At 41.9% G+C, this 19,921-nt stretch overlaps 1 protein-coding gene and 1 pseudogene across 2 annotated transcripts in view; one reads left to right on the forward strand and one right to left on the reverse strand.

Moving 5' to 3' along the window:
- Positions 1-19,921, reverse strand: part of Spen (spen family transcriptional repressor) — a 76,185-nt gene that overhangs the window by 52,691 nt on the left and 3,573 nt on the right. Inside the window, exons 2-3 of one of the 2 annotated variants that reach the window (XM_008822660.3) lie at positions 7,513-7,833; positions 3,353-3,829 (exon numbers count right to left, since the gene is read on the reverse strand). In XM_008822660.3, coding sequence (XP_008820882.1) covers positions 3,353-3,829; positions 7,513-7,833 — 798 coding nt within the window. Of the gene's footprint in view, positions 1-3,352; positions 3,830-6,268; positions 7,834-19,921 lie in introns of those variants that run through there. The other variant, XM_029558407.1, reaches the window with a different exon arrangement.
- LOC103725327 lies at positions 12,187-12,539 on the forward strand (annotated as a pseudogene).

The following is a 19,921-nucleotide window of genomic DNA, read 5'->3' on the forward strand; positions in this document are numbered from 1 at the left end:
CCCAAACAATGCTACCTCTTACAAATAATTTTCTTTCTGTTCTCCCACTGTCCTATGCATAGATACAAAAGTAGTCATTAAATAGTAGCTGTCACATCCATCAATAAAATTAGGAGAAAATCAATTGGCTAATACACAGGTTCAGCTAATCAAGTAAAAGCAATGAATATAAGGCTGGACTATGTCAGCTCCAGAAAATAGGACTGCAGGAAATATTCCTCCTTCGGAACCCATCCCATCAAGCGAATCTTCTCCAGTTTTCCTTAATAAACCTATGTTTCACTCCGCTGAGAAAAAAAATTACTACCAATGAAAGGAAACCAATAACCTAGGTTAGATGTATTATATATAAGGGGGGGGGCAAACACTTTAACAGGCAGAAAAGGAAGGAAGATAATAGTTTGGCTAGCAGAGTGTTTGCTTAGGACACACAGAGCCCTGGGTTTAACCCCCAGCATCCCATAAAACTGGGCACAGTGGCACACACTTGTTATCTTAAAACTTGGGAGGTAGAAACAGAAAGGTCAGAGGTTCAAGGTCATCCTCCACTACATAAGGGGTTCAAGGCCAGAGGGGATTCTGGGATACGGGAGGCCCTATCTCAAAAAAACAAGAAAAGAAGGGCCTGAAGAGATGGCTCGGTGGTTAAGAGCACTGGCTGCTCCTGCAGAGGATCCAGGCTGGGTTCTCAGCACCCACATGGCAGTTAACCACTGCCAGTATGTAACTCCAGTTCTAGGAGATCCAATACCCTCTCTTCTGACCTCTGTGAGCACTGCACTTACACACATGCAAGCAATATACTCGTACACATATAATAAAAATAGGTTTTTTAAAAGGGCAGGGGACAGAGGAAGATCTTCCCCAAGCCCACATGAAGTTGTCATCAAGCAGCAAGCCAACAGGTTCTAATGTCCCTATCTCCTAGTCAGATATGGTTCAAAAGTACAAATCAGAGGGAAGAAACATAAGGACCCCAAATTTGGCCTTTTAGGTAAAATTCCAAATTTTTTAAATTTTTTTTTAATTTTTATTATTTTTATTTTATGTGTATGCGTGTATTGCCTGAATGTAGGTAAGTGCACCCGTGTCATGCAATGCCCGTGGAGGCCAGAAGAGGCTGTTGGATCCCCTGGGACTGGAGTTATGGATAGTTGTTAGCTGCCCGCTGAGCCATCTCTCCAGCCCCTGGGTTTAAGCTTTTGAGTCTACAATTCTGAGGGCCAGACCCCAAACTATTGTAACCTCAGCCTACAGTATAAAACTATCCTGAAGGACTTGCATTATCGATTCTCCTCTGACATCAACATCACCAACATATACTGCCTCTCAGTAGCTTTTGATCCAATGCAGTGGTGTGGAATGCTTTTAATGGGCAAATTTGAAGGAAATGACAAAAGGTGGGATCTTTTAAGCAATTCTAGGCAAGAGAAAGTGAAATACATTAAGATTTTATAATCAGTTTATAGGAGTCAAATCCATTTCTTCAATCATGTATCTAGATAATATAGCAACCTACCTTCTCTGACTTTCTAAACTAAGTAGTTGTTTTCATCTTGATGTGTAACGGTTTCCCAAATGCATGCAGCCTATCATTTGCTGCTCTTTCAATTTTTTAATCTTAAGTGTATTAGTTGTTTAGTCTACATGCATGTAAGTGTACCTGCATGTATGTAAGTGTTGTGTAGTGCCCTTGGAGGCCAGAAGGCATCAGATTCCTGGAACTGGAGTTACAAACAGCTGTTAAGCATGTGGGTGCTGGGAACCAAACCCAGGTCCCCTGCAAGAGCAACACAGCTAGTGTTCTCAACAGCTGAACCATCTCTCTACCCCTTCATCTGCTTCTCTTAAAATAAGCACACAACACTGAAGGGAAAATAAGCTGAGCCTTTTAATTAGGTTAAAGAAAAGCCAGGCGTGGTGCTGCATGCCTGTAGTCCCAGCACTTGGGAGGCAGAGGCAGGCAGATCTCTGTGAGTTCAAGGCCAGCCTAGTCTACACAGTAAGTTCCAGGCCAGCTGGGGCTACAGGGAGACCCTGTCTCAAAAAGACCAAATCTCAGCCCCTGCTCTCTGGCTGTCTGGATCCTGACATTCCGCCCAGCTCCAGGAAGAGCTGGTACTGTCCCCTCCCTCACCCTTGTCCAGCAGCTCTTCCAGATTCTGATTTTCAGCAGCAGCTAAAATTCAAAAAAAAACAAAAAAAAAAAAAAAAAAATTAGGTTAAAGAAGTTGTGTGCAATAAGTTTATAATATATACAATATATAAAAATTCATAATATGTAATATATATAAGTAATATATATCATGTAAATTTAAAACTAGGACACCTGGGATTAACACTCTGAACGATAATCATGAGAAAGAGGGAATGCCCAAAGACTACCAGCATCTGAAATGAAGTAATAACTACCAATTATTAACAGGAGTATTTGGTATGTTTTGCCTATAACTGTAAGCATGTTACATGCCAATTTCACTTTAATAGTCACAATAAATAAAAGTTATTTGTTTTCTAGGAATCGTTTGTTTAGCTCTTTGGGGAGATGAGGGTATTCGTCCTCTGCAGCCTAGCTGGCCTTGAACTCTTGGCTGTCCTCCTGCCTTAGCACCCTGAGCACTCAAATTACAGACATCTGCCACCACAGCTGACTCTAAAGTAAGGTTCCTATAAAAGATGAGAAGACTGAGACCCAGAACACTGAAGTTATCTAGCCATATGGTCTAACTTCTAAGTCTCCTTGTTAAACAAAATAACTTGAATCCATTATTATTCATCTTTAAAATTTCTGAATTAAAAAAAAAAAATCCCAACTAACAAGTTATCTCACCTTGGAAAAAATGTCATGCATGACCTGCAATGAAAGAAAGCTTTTCCATTTACAGTTATAAATTTGGTTAACCACATTTTGATGCTAAAATGTGTTTAGAAGCTAGTCATTGATAATAAGCAATGTATTTCACCAACACACATTTAACCTAACAGCTTTTAGAAATGTTCAGCCACAATATGCCGATACTATACACTTTAAAAAAACAAAACTTCAGAGATCCACATTTTCACTGTCACAAGATTTGCCTCACAGTTTAACATGACCATTTCTCTTCCTTTTTGGCAATTTAAATTTAGTATTAAGCATCTAGGGGATAAACCAGCATTGGCAAATAATCACTTTGATTCTGGTTGGTTTGACAGCCACATGTGAAAGTTCTTTTTACTTATTACATATATAACCCAATTATTACCTTCTTTAAAAATAAAGTAGTAAGCCAAAAGCCATCACCAGCAATCATTGAGAATATGAGAATACATTTACCAGCTTGTTTGATATAATGAAAGGCTGTAAACCTACCTGTCACTGCTGGTACTACTGCTGCTGCTGAGTGAATCACTACTGGAAGATCGACTCCTAGAGCCGCTGCCGCTAGGGGACCTGGTAGGTCTAGACGCTTGGCTAGCCAATCTCTGAGGAGACTGATTTCTAGACTGGGATGAATGTGGTGAGCGACTCCTGCTGTGCTGGTAATTCCGCTCTGGCCTTCTGCCTCGTACCTCCCGGGTAATATCGTCCCTGTAGATATCCCTGTGTACCACACTGGGCAGTGTAAACTGCTCCCGAGCCCTAGGTTCGTATCGGGGGTCATGAGCATCAAAGCGGTTTGGACTTCGACTCCGAGAAGTATAATAGAGCCCGTGTTGTAAAGTTCGCTCTCGAGGATCTCTATAGTAATCCTGATCGTAATGTCGTGTCCGATCAAATGCTCCTGTCCCCCGTTCATGGTGTCCATAGGCACTATGTTCATAAGCACGCTCCCTGTTATCTGAAGCCCTGCATTTAGGAGGGGGGAAAAATATTTCATCAGAAAGGAGCAAGCAGAACTAAAAGCAAGTCATGCAAACATTCACTTCAAATTATCTTTGTCATTGCATTTGATCATTTTCTAAACAGCCTTAAACTTAGTAAAGAAACACTAATAAGCTAAACATTTTTACCTGACTCTAAAAGTTGTTTTCGCTAATGAACACCATTGCTTTTTACTCATATATTGGGCTTTCCTGAGGAGTGTTCTGCAGGTCAGATGATATGGATTTTCTGACTTCTACTAAAGGGATGTGTGTGTGTGTGTCAACTTTTTTCTGGTTTCTGGAGACAGGGTCTCATGTACCCCAGGCTGTCCTCCAACTACCTATGTACCTATGCATCTAGCTGAGGTGACCTAAATTCTGATCTCCTGTCTCCATCCCAAGTACCAGGATTACAGGCATGCATCACCATGTTCACCTCGTCCATCATTTTAATGTGAAAGTTGTTGCACATTACACTTAAGACACTGAAGACCCTGCTTTTACTGCAGGGCTGTAACAAGGAGGACTGGTAAAGAAGTTCAGAAAAAACCTTAAATGCCAGTTTTTCTCACTCATTAACTTTTTTCCCTTGGAGACCGGGTCTTGCTGTGCAGCCCAGGTTACCCTTACACTTGCTGTATTGCTGCTTCAGCATTCCCATAGCTGGGATTACAGGGCTGTCCTGCCACATCAGACCCCTCATTAACTTCTGCCGCTTGGGTACTCTAAATAATTACAAGGCTATATAAACTGCCCAAGCAATTATATTTAAATAATAAAAACTGGACTTTGTTTTGTTTTTGAGACAAGGTCTCACTATGTAGCCCTGGCTGACCTGGAACTCCCTATGTAGGCCAGGATGGCCTGGAAGTCACAGATATTTGTCTGCCTCTACCTCCCTGAGTGCTGGGACTAAAGGCATTCAGCTACCATGCCTGGTCAAAAAATGAAATCCTAACAGCAGTTAAGATGTTTTTATACTGGCTTTTCATGGACTATTCTACATAAATTTACCTAAGAATGAAAGTTGTTTTTATCTCCTTTGCTATCAAACTCCACATAATTTTTAAAATATCCATTCCCTGATTCGTTTTCTTAATATATGTACTTGATTAGAGGAAATATGTTCCCTTAACTCTAATTACCATCAAGCTGCCTGGGATCCAAGTGACAATGATGCCACCGCAGACAGAGGTGCTATTAGCAATGACTTAACTATGTCTTTTTTTTGTCTTTTTTTTTTCTTTCTTTTTTCTTTTTGTAGTACTAGGATCTACCACACGGAATTATGTGTTATTTAAAAATGAATTTGAGTTTTGCATGAAATTCTAAGTTCTCTACTTTTGTAGAATAAAGATCATTCAATTGAGGTTCTCTTCACCCTCATCCTCAATCAATCTTCTATCAAAAATAATTAAGAAGTCAGGAATGATAAAGAATTACAATCTCTCCAATAAAGATATAGTGCAAAATTCTGTGACACTATTTTCCCAACACATTCTTAGGTTCCAAACTGCTCTGTTAATAGTCGCTTTCACTATTTCACCTAGTAGCAGCCCTACTTTCCTAGGCTACTTGTGCATGTACAGTGTATGTTCATGTCTGTGTGCACACACAGGTGCTACAACTATGTTCAGGAGCATGTGGAGGACAGAGGTCAAAGCTAGGTGTTTTCCTCTATTTCTGCCTTACTTTTGGAGGCAGAGGCTCTCCTGAACCTGGAGCTCATCAGCTAGACTGGCTGACCAATAAACTTCTAGGGATCCACCTCTCTCTAACCACCCCCACCCTACACCTCCCACCCTACCCTGGGGCAGGATCACAGGGACACACCACTGTGCCAGGCTTTTAGGTAGAAGCTAGGGATCTGAACTCAGGTCTCCATACTTATATGCAAAGCACTTTACCAACTAAGCCATCTCCCCAGCCCCTCACAGGCTATTTTGCCGCCATTGTGGAAAACATCCATGAAGCTGGCAAAATAAAAAAAAATCGGACTACCTTCCCTTCTTAAGTGTATTAAATGATATTATTTTCCTTTCCATTTGGTACAATTCTGAAAACTGTATATTTCAATGTCTAACAAGGTTTCCTTTGAGACTTAGAAGAAAACTTCATATAGTTCATTTTAGCACCCTATCAAATGTTAATCAGTGAAAGCCATTATTAATGAGGTAACAGAAGCAATAGGTCAAAGTTCTAGGACAATTACTGCTACAGCTGATGTTTTATAATATATGCAAAGTTCTTATCCATTAAGAAGATACAGAGGCAGGCCTAAGAGCTAACAGAGCTGAAATCTAATCGCTAGTCTTTGATTTATCTATTAGTACTAAATACTTCTAGAGTTAGTTCGGGGGGAGAAAAGAGTGTGACTTGGGTTAGAAGAGGGGCTAATATACACAGGTCAGGACATACCAACCTTTTCCAACTGTGGAAACACGACCTATAATCCCAATTAAATCTAGGGAGAGAATTGTGAACATAACTTCCCCAATTTTGGCCCCTCTTACAGGGGTAATCCACCTTCTTAATGGGCAAGGGTGTCAAATGATATTTAGATGAACCACAAGGAAAAAAATCTTAGTGACCAGACAAAATAATTCCACTGGAAGCAAGTAGTCCCAGACAAACTGTAACTCTCAAACCCCCAGACTTCTTTCTTGAGATAGAAGACAATTATAAATTGATCCACATTCACAAAATTCTCCAGCCCTAAATACGAATCAGGCAGCTGGCAAGAAGAAAAAAATCTCGGCAATTCCAGTAAACGAGGAATACACAGCTGCCCGCCAACTGTTCATTGTAGCCATCCAGTCCGGTCAGTTCTGACAGCTGTATCCACAACTGATCACCATGTGTTCAAAGCTAAAGTACCTTTAACAGGACAGCAACCTGTTTAAGAAATGAGATAGTAATCCTCTTCCCTCGGCTAATGGAGTCTTGAGAGCATAACATCCCATCCATTCCAGCATTTAGAAAACAGCTATATTCCAGCATTTATGAATGTCCAAGATCTCGATTTTCCCCATTCCATCAAGAAGTATAATTCCAACACAGAAATTGTGTAGATCCAAAATGGAAAAATCAAGCATTGCCTTTGCTTTTCCTTATCCAAGTACATATTTCCATGGTAGAGTATTGTTTGTAGAATCCAACTGATAGAATCATTATGGTCTGCTAGATACTTTGTGACAATCCAACTTGTTTGTAGACTTTACATAGTGAAACCGGGAGGCGTGAACAACTTCTAAAAGAATCTGTAGGCTTGAATATTCCAGAAATATTCCAAACAGCCCGAAGACAAAACCTGTAGCCAAATAGCTCCATCTGGTAGAAGGGATACATCCAAGGAAGGCCTTGATATTATCCACGAGGGAGGTATACTTAACTCTAGAAGACAGGTAACTCCAAAACTGATGCTGCTACAGAAAATCTTCCACCATGTGATCTCAGGAGTAGATATCCAATCTGCTGCAGGGAGTATCCTCTATGATTCCGCAAGACACCAGCCACTGGGACAGAAATCACTTCCGTTTCCAACCCAAAATAGGAAACATTGAGAATGCCCAAAACTTTAAATCCATCTGGGGCCCCTAAATACGAGTTTCTGTTTCTCACCACATCAAATACAAAATACCTGCCTACAGAAACCTTGGAACTTACCCATCAAGTCTCCGCTCATAACGTCCTTCTCGTGCATGAAGTGATGGTGGGGGGCCATAAGCAGGCCCTCCACCACCTCCTCTGAACCCAGAAACCTCTCTACTACGAGATGCTATGGAAACTGTATCATCCAATCCCCGAGCAGCACTCGGAATGGTGCCTGGTTCATTATAATCCGTGCGTAGGTCTCTATCTCCCATTTTGTTGACTGAGTTGTGAGCTTTCTGTGCACTTTTGATGTCCACAAAATCCACAAAGGCAGCCACTCCTCCTTCAGATCCTCGCTTGGGGAGAATCTTGACGCTTTCCACGCGGCCATATCTGCAAAAAGATAAAGTCAATGTTATTGATGTATATCAATAACTTTCCAAAATGTTATTTTTTAGACAGTTTATATTATGTATGGGAAATGGGCTGCAAAGTGGATTTTTGTTGGTGGGCAGGGGCATATGTCTATATATGCACACTATATAGGGATAATGTCAGACCAGTGTCTTCCTGTACCTCCACCTTATTTTTTGAAACAAGGTCTCTGGCTGAACCTGTTTTGCTAGATGGGCGGGCCCTCAAGCACCAGGAACCCCCATGTGCCGCCTCCCCAGTGATGGGACTACCAGCATATGCCAAACTTTTGTGCTGAGTGTCAAACACAGGTCTTCACACTTGAACAAGCACTTTAACAACTGTGCCATCTCCCCAACCCCTAAAATATCTTAAGTAACTCTCATTTAAAATGCACACAAGGGGCTGGAGAGATGGCTCAGTGGTTAAGAGCACTGACTGCTCTTGTAGAGGACCCGGGTTCAATTCCCAGCACCCACATGATAGCTAACAACAGTCTGTAATTCCTGTTTCAGGGAATCTGATGCCCTCTTCTGACCTCCTCGGGCACTGAACGACATGGGTGCAACTCACATACACATGTAGGCAATATACTCATACACACAAAAATAAACAAATAATAAAATGCACACAAAACTGAATTTTAAAATAAGACAGGCTGGAGAGATGGCTCAGCGGTTAAGAATACTGATTGTTCTTGCAAAAGACCTGGGTTCAAATCCCAGCACCCACATGGCAGCTAACAACTGTCCCTAACTTCAGTTCCAGGGAATCCAACAGCCTCTTCTGTCCTCTGAGGGCACTGCACGACATGAGTACACTTACCTACATGCAAGGCAATACATGCATACATATAAAATAAAAATAAATTTTTAAAAAAGGCGCATTACATTTACATGTTTATTCTCGGGAACAAATATTTGCTCATTGTTTTCATGGGGGGGGGGTATCTTTTTGAGATAGGGTCTCCCTATAGCCCAGCTAGTCTGGCACTCACTATGTACAACACCCCAGCCTTGATCTCACAGAGATCTGCCTGCCTCTGCTGTTGCTGGGACTAAGGGCATGCACCACCACACCCAGCTACCCTCATTTCTTAAATGTAGTATTTACTGAAACTACCCATAGCCTTTTGACAACAGTTAGCTTAAATGAATCTTTCGAAAGTTTTCACTAATTTTTATATTGTAAAAAAGATTATTAAACCTAAAATAAAATCAAAGTGATTTAAAAAAACTGAAGTTGAACTTGGTGGCACATGACTATAATCCCAACATTCAGGAGACACAGGCAGAAGGACTGGGAGTTATAAGCCAGCTTGGCTACATAGCAAGTTCCAAGCCACCAGGTTATAAAGACTTTCTAAGAGTTCATTCTCTCCTACCATGTGGGTTCTCAGGCTCAAACTTAGACTACCACGCTTGCTGGTAAGCACCTTCACCCATTCAGCCATTTTTGCCAGCCTGGTAGCTATTTTATGTGCTGCCTTGGGGGGAGACCCTCCATGTATCCCAGGTTGGCCTTGAACTTTTTTTATTTTATTTTATTTTTTTTTTTGGTCTTTTTGAGACAAGGTCTCCCTGTAGCCCCAGCTGGCTTGGAACTCACTATGTAGACCAGGTTGGCCTTGAATTCACAGTGATCTGCCTCTCCCTCCCCAGTGCTGAGATTACAGGCATACACCACCATGCCTGGCTCAACTCACTTTTTAATTAAACAGGCAAAATATTTTGCACAGAAAATTGATTTCCTATGGGGCAGCACATTCCTGTAATCCAAATCCTATAATCCCAACACTGGGGTGGAGGAATAAGGATCACAAGTTCAAGGTCATCCTCAGCTACTTGGCAAGTTTGAGGCCAGCCTGAGCTCCATATGACACTATTGGAGGGGAGGGAAGGAGAAAATTTAGATAATTTTACTTTAACTTCTGGAGACTCAGGCTATCCTCCTGCCCAGACTTCTGAATAGCTGTCTCCATATACCTTGGCCTTAAAACATCTGTAAATTACTTTTAAAAAAAATAATTTTTTTATTGTTTTTATTTTATGTGTTTTTATTTTATGTATTGCCTCCATGTAGGTAAGTGCACCCGTGTCATGCAATGCCTGCCGAGGTCAGAAGAGGCTGTCAGATCCCCTGGGACTGGAGTTAAGGACAGTTATTAGCTGCCGTGTGGGTGCTGGGATTCAAACCTGGGTCCTCTGCAAGAACAACCAGTGTTCCCAACCGCTGAGCCATCTCTCCAGCCCCAAACAATTTTTTTTTTTTTTTTCTTTTTGAGACAAGGTCTCCCTGTAGCCCCAGCTGGCCTGGAACTCACTGTGTAGACCTGGCACTACCACGCCCAGCCAAAATTATTAATTTTTAACACATTAATGATATTTAATCAGTTTGCAGTACTGGGCCCAGCATGGTGACACACGCCTTTATAGTCCCAGCACTTGGGAGGCAGAGGCAAGCATATCTCTGTGAGTTCAAGGCCAGCCTGGTCTACAAAGCAAGTTCCAGACCAGCTGAGGCCACAGGGAGACCCTGTCTCAAAAAAAGAAAAGAAAAAAAGAACAACAAAAAATAATCATTTCTCTCAATACGCCCTTCATTGGCTGGATTACCAAGAGAAAGGCAAGAGTAATTTTAATCCCACCTTTTGAAACTGGTCTCACAGGCAACAATATTTCATTTGCACACAAGCCCTCCCAATTCATACAACCATCTTGAGTCATCCTTCAAACAATACAAGAGAACTACACCCCACTGATGAAAATAACAGTCAAGTTTTCCTAATCTAATCCTGCTTTGCCAGTTAGCCCCTACAGCTAGAAGGCCACAACCAAGGGTTGAAGAGTATAACTCAGTGGCAGAGTGCTTGCCTAGCATGCACAGTGCCCTGGGTTCAAACCCTAGAAAACACATGCACAGAGTTTAAAAAGTACCACACACACAGGCACAGTGGTTCACCCCTGTGATTCTAGCACTCTAGAGTTTACAGCGGGAAAATCAATAGTTCAAGGCTAACCAGGGCTACACTACAGGACCCTAACCCAAACAAAACAAAAGGCTGAGCATAGTGATGCATGCCTATGATCCTAGCACCTCAAAGATATGTGCAGCAAGATTAGCAGTTCTGTCCTTGGATACATAAAGTTCAAGATCTGTCTAAGGCTACATGATACCCTGTACCCAGTCTCAAAACAAACATGGGGGTAGGGGGTGTCAGAGAGGTAGCCTCTGGGCTCTTATCCTTCCAGACAAAAAAATGTTTTTAAAGGCAGAGTCTAAGTAGCTAGCCCTGGCTGGCCTGGAACTGGCTATGTAGATGAGGCTGACTTCAAACTCACAAAGATCCACCTGCCTCTTAATCCCTACCTCCCAAAAACTGGGATTAAAGGTGTGCACCACAATGCCCTAACCTTGTTTGGTTTTTTTGAGACAATGTCTTCCTATGCAGCCCAGCTGACTTCAAACTAGTGGCTCTCTTGCCTCAGCCTCCTGAGTGCTTGAATTACTAGCAGGAACCCACCAGTCAATACAAGACTTTAGATCTCTTTAGAAATAGGCTTCTGGGTCTAAAGAGATGGCTCAGTGGTTAAAAGCACTGACTGCTCTTGCAGAGGATCTGAGCTGGATTCCCAGGACCCACATGGCAGCTAACAACCGTCCATAACTCCAGTTCCAGGGGATCTGATGCCCTCTTCTGACCTCCGTTGGCACTGCACGACACGGGTGCACATCCCTGCATGTAGGAATACACTCATACACAAAAAATAAAATAAAAATAATAAAATATTTTATAAGGTATTCTTTTATTTAAAAAAAAAGAAAAAGGAGGGGCGGGTGGGGCGGCGGGGAAAAAAAAAAAGAAAAAGAAAAAGAAGAAGAAAGAGGCTTCTATATTATCTCAATGTAAGTCAACTCAGCCATGATTTCTGGAACTAGATACACTTAAAAGGCATTTTCTACTTCAAGTATATCTGGACTAAGAAGGTTATTTGCTACTGATAACAACCAAAACCTGTTACCTTTGTTTCACGGTGATACAGAGATTTTAAGAAATCTGAAGTATAATTAATTTAAGAAACTGATTTATAACTTTTCTTAAGTAAAGAAAAGATGGCTCAGCAGCTAAAAGCAATGGTTGCTCTTGTAAAGGGACCAAGTTTAGTTCCCAGCACACATGATGGCCAACACCTGTTCTAGAGTTCCAGTCGATCTGATGCCCTCTTCTGGCCTCCAAAGACATTGCACTCATGTGAGAACTCACAATGCAGGCAATACACCCACACACAAAAAATAACTAAAAATTACTAAGAATGATTTTCCGGCATGGCCATGGCAGCTGACGCTACCACTAATCCCTTGCAGCTCCTGCCTCTAGAGCTTGTGGACAAGTGTATAGGATCACGAATTCACATTGTAATGAAAAGTGATAAATTATCGGCACACTTCTAGGATTTGATGACTTTGTCAACATGGTGCTGGAAGATGTCACCGTTTGAAATTACACCAGAAGGAAGGATTACTAAATTAGATCAGATTTTGCTAAATGGAAATAATATAATAATGCTGGTTCCTGGAGGAGAAGGGCCTGAAGTATGAATGGACTTCCTTGATTCTGTTTATTTTACCTTTAATGTTTAGATTCAGTAGTGCTAAGTTTCCCATTAAAGGGAAATACTTTAAAGATGCACACCCGTTTTCCTAAACCAATCATGGTGATTTGAAAAAAGTCTGTATTTTTTTTAAAAATAAAATGTTTTTGGTTAACTGATTTTACTTATAGTGAAGTAGCTAGTGGAACAAAAATTATAGTTATTTTGATTTAAAAAAAATTACTAGAGATGGTTAAAGACTCAAAATCCCTAAACTGTAAAAGCCAGCAATAGGCAATCCACCAGAGAGCACTGATCTTTTTTAGGGGGAGTGGGGGTTGTGTGGCAGGGGTCTGTTACGTTGCCCTGGAAGTTACTACAGAGACCAAGTTGGCCTTGAACTTGAAATAATCTTCTTGCCTCTGCCTCTAGAGTGCTGAGATTACAGTGTGAGTCACCATGGGTCTCACTGTAGAAAAAGCTAACACACTGAGCTATGCCTATCCTTCGAAAAGGGAACGGAAAAAGCAGGAACAGGGTTTACATCTATTTGCTGATGTGTGCCATCTCTGCCAAAACAAACAAAAAATCACTGGGTTGTGGTAATCTTGGGAAAAGTAGCAAAGACTGGCCATGATGCAAATCCCTAAATTGTAAAGGCAAAGAGACCCTATCCCCACAGCAAAAGAAGTATGGGAATAGACTAAATAGATCAAACCACGTAAAATTTACACGGGCTGGATAAAAGAGCTCGGTGACAGAGTACTTGCCTATCATATATGAGGCTCTGAGTTTGATCTCCAGCATCACAGAGGGAAAAATTGGCTCCTATGGGACAGGTGAGATGACTCAGCAGGTAAAGAAAGTACTTGGCAGACAAACCTGAGTTTAATAACCCCATCCATCCTATGGTAGAAGGAAAATACTGATTATCGAAAGTTGTTCTCTGACCTACACATACCTGCACTCTCACTCGCACAATTAACAAGCAAAATAAACCTTTTAAAAAAGAAAAAATTCTTAAGACATTATAAATTTGAATAGTCACTGGTATTTGAAAACAGGAAAGAAATAGCAATTTTGGTGTAATTACAACAGTACTGTGGTATCTTTAAATAGTTGTTAACTTTTTGAAGTACTGAAATACTAAGGGATAAAATGAGATGTCTGAGATCTACTTCAAAATAATAGTTATATAGCACTCAGCACTATGAGGCTTATGCCAAAGGACACATATTTTATTAAGGAACCCTTGGATAGGGCCACCAGCAGGGAGGGGTGGGGGTAAAAAAGGATTAAGTGGTGGCTTGTACCTGTAACCCCAGCAACACCTAGGAGGTGGAGACAGAAAAATTGTACCAAGAAAGAGTCCATGTTGGGCTATATAGTGAATTCTAAGCCAGTCTTGGCAAAGGAAATGGGGAACGGGAAAGGGAAGGAAAAGGAAGAGAAGAAAAGGACTAGGGAAAAAAGAGAGATTCAGATCAGTAAGGTTTTTGGAGCAGTAAGGCCACAGCAAAACTGTGCTGAGATGCCACACAAAATGAGTGGCTGACAAGCAAACAAATGGAAGAGTAATTCCTAGTCACTCCTAAAGAGTGGACTCTTCACTGCCACCCTTCTGCATGGTTCAGTCTATGATAAAACTCAAGCTGATCCAGTGTTTAAGCTCATGCCACACAAAGCTCCAATCTGTGGTGCAAGCCAAAACTAAAGTTTTAAGGGTGACGTGTGGGGGTTGGAGAGATGGCTCAGTGGTTAAGAGCACTGGCTGCTCTTGCAGAGGACCCAGGTTCAAGTCCTAGCACCCACATGATGGCTAACAACTGTCCAGTTCCAGGAGATCTGACCTCCACAGGCATTGCATGACACAGTGCATTTACACACATGCAGGCAATATATTCATACACATAAAATATTTTTATAAATAAATGAGGTGTCTCTAAAAATGCTTTAAAATGCCACTATAAGGGGGCCAGGTGTGGGGGCTGGAGAGATGGCTCAGTGGTTTAAGAGCACTGGTTTTTCTTGCAGAAGACCCGGGTTCAAATCTCAGCACCCACATGGCAGCTAACAACTGTCCGTAACTCCAGTCTCAGGGGATCCAACAGCCTCTTCTGACCTCCAAGGGCATTGCCCAACACAGGTGCACTTACCTACATGCAGGTAATACACGTACACACATAAAAAATTAATTAATTAAAAAAGACAGGTGTGGTGGTACACACATTCAATCTCAGCACTAGTGAGGCAGAGGCAGAGGCAGGCAGACCTCTGAGAGATCCAGGTCAGTCAGGGATACAAGGAGACCATGACTCAAAAAAATGAAAAAGGGAGGGAGGGAAGAAAGGTCATAAGAAACAGAGAATATGATTAAATGTAAAATCAGCCCGAGCATAATGGCACGTGCTTTTAATCCCAGCACTCGTGAGTTCGTGGACAATCTGGGCTACATATCAAGTTCCAGGCCACCAGAGCTGGGGATAGAGGGAGACCCTGTCTCAAAAAGACAAAAAAAACAGCCGGGCATGGTAGCACACGCCTTTAATCCCAGCACTCAGGAGACAAAGGCAGGTGGATCCCTGTGAGTTCAAGGCCAGCCTGGTCTACATAGTGAGTTCCAGGACAGCTGGGGCTACAGGGAGACCCTGTCTCAAAAAGACCAAAAAAAAAAAGCAAAACCAGCATGTCAGTTCTAGGCCTGTCTTTCTTTGCCAGCTTCTCCATGTTGAATTCCAAGGAACAGTTGAGGGAGGAGAGGCCAATGACTGTCTCAGCAGCAGCAGAAAAGTGGGAGGCAGAATAATTTGATTATCAGTTACAAAGGGCACGAAAAGCTGTGTGTTTGTCTGTCTGTCTTGAATAACGGGAGTTGGGTTTTCATTGTTTCGGAGATTTATAAACATAGAATGGAAAAGGTGGAAAAGATTCTCCATCCATCGAGATGGTTCACTGGGTAAAATGGTTTGCTGCGCAATCTGCAATACTTGCTAATGACCTGAAATCAATACCTGGATTCCACAGCAGAAAGAGAGAATCAACTTCCTGAAAGTTATCCTCTGACATCTATGCTCCCACTGTGTCAACTGGGTACCCAAAATAGTAAATAAATAAATGTAAATTATGGCAGAGGCATGTTCATGATTACATCTCAGCTCTGCAAAAACCACAAAGTGAGCATTTAAGAGAGTAGTGACTGCTCTTGCAGAGGATCCAGGTTCAATTCCCAGCACCCACATGGCAGCTACGAACCGTCCTTAACTCCAGTTCCAGGGGAATCCTAAGCCCTCTTCTGACCTCCGCGGAGGGGGGGCGGAAAGAGGACTCTCTCTTTATAGTCCACTCTGGACTTAAATGATCCTTCTACCTCAGCCTCCCAAGTAACTGGATTTACCACCACCAGGTCTGCTGTAGTAACTGGTTTAAAGAAGCTGCAGCTAGTTAGGTCTAAGATGAGTTGGGAAAAATAATGGGAAAAAAAATCATTTAAAAAAATATATTTATTTATTTATTTTTTAATGCGTCTGAGTGTATTGCCAGCATGCATGTGAGTGCACCCGTGTCGTGCAATGCCATGGAGGTCAGAAGAGGGCTTGAATTCCCCTGGAACTGGAGTTAAAGATGGTTCGTAGCCTTCATGTGGGTGCTAGGAATCAAACCTGAGTCTTCTGCAAGAGCAGTCAGTACTCTTAACTGCTGAGCCATCTCTCCAGCCCCAAGAAAAAAATCATTTTTAAAACAAAAAAAAATTTTTTGTTTTGGTCTTTTTGACACAGGGTCTCCCTGTAGTCCCAGCTGTCCTGGAACTCACTATGTAGACCAGGGTGGCCTGGGATTAAAGGCATGCGATACCACACCCAGCTTAAAACAAATTATTTCAAGAATAATGAAGACAGGCAGGTTCTTTCTTACAGAAGAATGTAAAATGAGTCACAGTAGACAACCACAAGCAAGAATTATCAATGAACAGGAAGGTTGGTGGGTGGAGGCTTGAGAGACTACCAGTGTCATATTAGAATATCTGCCCCCAAAATTCAAGTTGACTACAGAGAAGGAAATTACACTAGACACTAACCTGACTGGGTAAAATTAAGCTCACCAGTGATGAGACAGGTCACTGCCTCCAGATACACTCTGAAATGGGGAAACATCACTTCAGTGATCTTCCCGCCAAGAACACATGGCCTGATCTGGTCATGAGGAAGGACCAAAGAGACCCAAGTGGACAGCCTTCCTGAAGAAGAGAAAATCTATGCTTTTTAAAACTCTAAGGTGCAGAAATGGGCTAGAAATGCAGCTCAGAGGTGGAGTGCTTGCCTACCCCAGTGGGGGAATGAGAGTTTACTGTTCCAGATGGAAAGAAACTAAATAGACAAGGCAACCACAAGAACACGCACTACTATCAAGCTAAGATTCTGCTTAGAATTCTGGAATAGAAAAGGGGGAGTCCTGAGCACACTGCACAAACCTGTATTCAGGCATTCACAAAACTGACTCATGGGAAGTTCAAGGCGAGCTGGGCTAGAGTGAGGCAGGCAGGCGTCTTTATTCAGGCACTGTTTTGTAAAGCTCTAACTTCCTGAAATAGGAAAATACACAAGCCAAGTATAGCAGCATAAACTTGTAACCCCAACACTAGGAGGTTGAAGAAGGTTCTCTGTTCCAGGCCAGCCTAGTCCATGTGGTAAGACTGTTTCAAAAGCATACATGTTAGAGTATAATTTCTATACTCAAAATAAAATAATTAAATTCAAATAGTCAAGTTGGAGATGTAGCTCAGCTGTTAAGACAGCTTGCCTCCCATGTACAGAGCACCGGGTTTGGTCCCCAGCACTGCATAAACCAACTGTGGCAGCAAATCCCTGTTAACTCCAGCACTCAAGGGGTGGAGGATCAAAAGCACCCAAGTTCAAGGCCAGCCTTGGATACATAAGACCCTGTCTCAAAAACAAAAAACAAAAGTTCATCGAATTTGTTAGGATGTTATAGTCATTCTACTGCAGCTTTCTTAGATGTTGAAATAATCTAGCAGATGGGGGGACACAGGCAGCAGGAACAATCTGAAACACACAGAGCAGACTTCCACATCACATTGGAAGTCAGCTATACATTTCTCAAAAAAGTACAAGATGGGGCTGGAGAGCTGCCCAGCAGTCAGGAGTCATGCTGCTTTTCCAGAGCACTCAAGTTCAATTCCTAGCACCTACTTTGGGTAGTTCACAATGGCCCGTAAGCCAACTCCAAGACATCCCTCTTCTGACCTCCAAGTGACCCATACACATGTGGCATACCTTCACACAGACACACACAAACATACGTGTAAATAGAAATATCACACAGCACACAGAGACAGGTAAATCTCTGAGTCTGAGGCCAGCCTGGTCTATATAGTTCCAGGCCAGCTGGGGCTACAGGGAGACCCTGTCCCAAAAAACCAAAAACAAAACGAACAAACTGAAAAACCCTACAAGTTTCTTAACAAACTATTAGCACTGTTTCCACAGCATAGTGTGCTATTTTCATTCAAAACATGAATACCAATTAGGTAAGCAAAAATAAATGAAAATTAGAGGGGGCTAGAGAGTAATAACTGGTAGGCATTTGCCTATTATACCTGAAACAATGGGTTTCAATCCCCACAACCATAAAAAAAAACCTAAATAAACACACATTTAAAAGATCATAAAGGGCCAGGTGTGGTGGCGCACACCTTTGATCCTAACAACTGGGGGGCCAAAGGCAGGAGGTTCTCTATGAGTTCAAGGCCAGCCTGGTCTACCTAGAAAACTGGAGCTACAGAGAGACCCTGTCTGAAAGAAAATGATCATAAAGAATAAAGAACATTGGACTTTTTTGTTTTTATTTTTAATATTTATTATTTTCATTTTATGTGTATGAGTGTATTGCCTGCATGTATGTGAGTGCACCAGTGTCAGAATGCTGCAGAGGTCAGAAGAGGGACTCAGATTCCCCTGAACTGGAGTCAAAGACAGTTCATAGTTGCCATGTGGGTGCGGTTCTCTGCAAGAGCAGTCAGGGTCTCACTATGTAGCCCTAGTTGGCCTTGAACTGAAGAGCTCCACCTGGGATTAGAGGCGTGTGCTACCATACCCATAGACATTTTTAGTTAACTACAGATGCTCCTTTCCTGCATGTTCTCACTTTTTTCTTTTCTTTGGAGACAAGAGCTACTTAGCCCAGTTGGCCTGGAGATAGTGATCCTTCCACCTGACAGTGAATGCTGGGATTATAGGTATAGGTTGCCACACCTCAACTACTTTTCTTAGTCTCCTGCTCCTCAGGATAAGGATCTGTTTCAAAGTGCTGAATAACACTTGTTTAAAATCATGCACTAACCAAATCTAGACGCTCAGTTCATGTGCCTATATGCATTCTAAGTATTTTCACATTTTGTGTTTTATTCTAAATACTGTGGACCCATGCTCAAACCAATGCTGGTGAATTTTTACACCTTCTTCCCCTGATGCTAGAGAGCCAACCCAGAGCTTCAATAGCAGAAAATGGGGTGGGGTTTGTAGGCTGTGTAAGGCTTTGGGTTCCATCCCCAGCCAAGAGAGAGGAGGGAGGAGACAGAGAGAGAAATAGAGATGAGAGAAAATAATACCAAAGAACTATAACTCCAATTGGACAGGTGGTTTTCATGAAATAGTATTAACATATTTTAGAATGTAGTAGGACTCAGGCCTATAATCCAAGCACCTGAAAAACTAAGGGAGTCAACTTAGGCTATTTAGCTATACAGTGAATCCCTGGGCAACCTGACCTACAATGTGAGACCCTGTCTCAAAAAAACAGAAATACATTAAAGGAATACTTCAAACTAAGGAGAAAGCAAGACTCCGAAGGCCACTTAGCTTTGCTCCCATTACCACAACCTTTACAGTGATCCACACTGACAAAGTTTTCCAAAGCGTTAGTGTTCACAGGACTAAAAAGGTCTCACAAGGGTGGAGAGTTGGCTCAGCTGTTAAGGGTGCTCTTGCAGAGGACCTGGGTTCGATTCCCAGCACCCACATGGCAGCTACAAACCGTCCTTAACTCCAGTTCCAGGGGAATCTGAAGCCCTCCTCTGACCTCCACGGCAATGCATGACGCAGGTGCACTCACATACATGCAGGCAATACACTCATACATGTAAAATAAAATTTTTTTTAAAAAAAGTCTCATAAATCAGCCTGAATCCTCTTTGTAAGTGCACTAAACAGTAAATCCCAAGCAACAAAGAGTCTGCAACAAAGGTAGGTGGGAAGGTGCCTTCCCCAGGTCAAATACCCCCATTCTTCCTTGTATCAAGCCCTGTATTCCCTCCAATTTGCCACAGGCAACCTTTGCAGGAAATAAAATACTACATTTTAAGCATTCCATGTTAATGCTATTTCAAGATAACAGAATTTCTCTGTAATTTTTAAATATGTAAAAAAGTCTATTGTGAATATATATATATATATATTCAA

This window comes from Nannospalax galili, unplaced genomic scaffold (assembly GCF_000622305.1).
Source record: "Nannospalax galili isolate Female #2095 unplaced genomic scaffold, S.galili_v1.0 scaffold548, whole genome shotgun sequence".
Taxonomy (NCBI): domain Eukaryota; kingdom Metazoa; phylum Chordata; class Mammalia; order Rodentia; family Spalacidae; genus Nannospalax; species Nannospalax galili.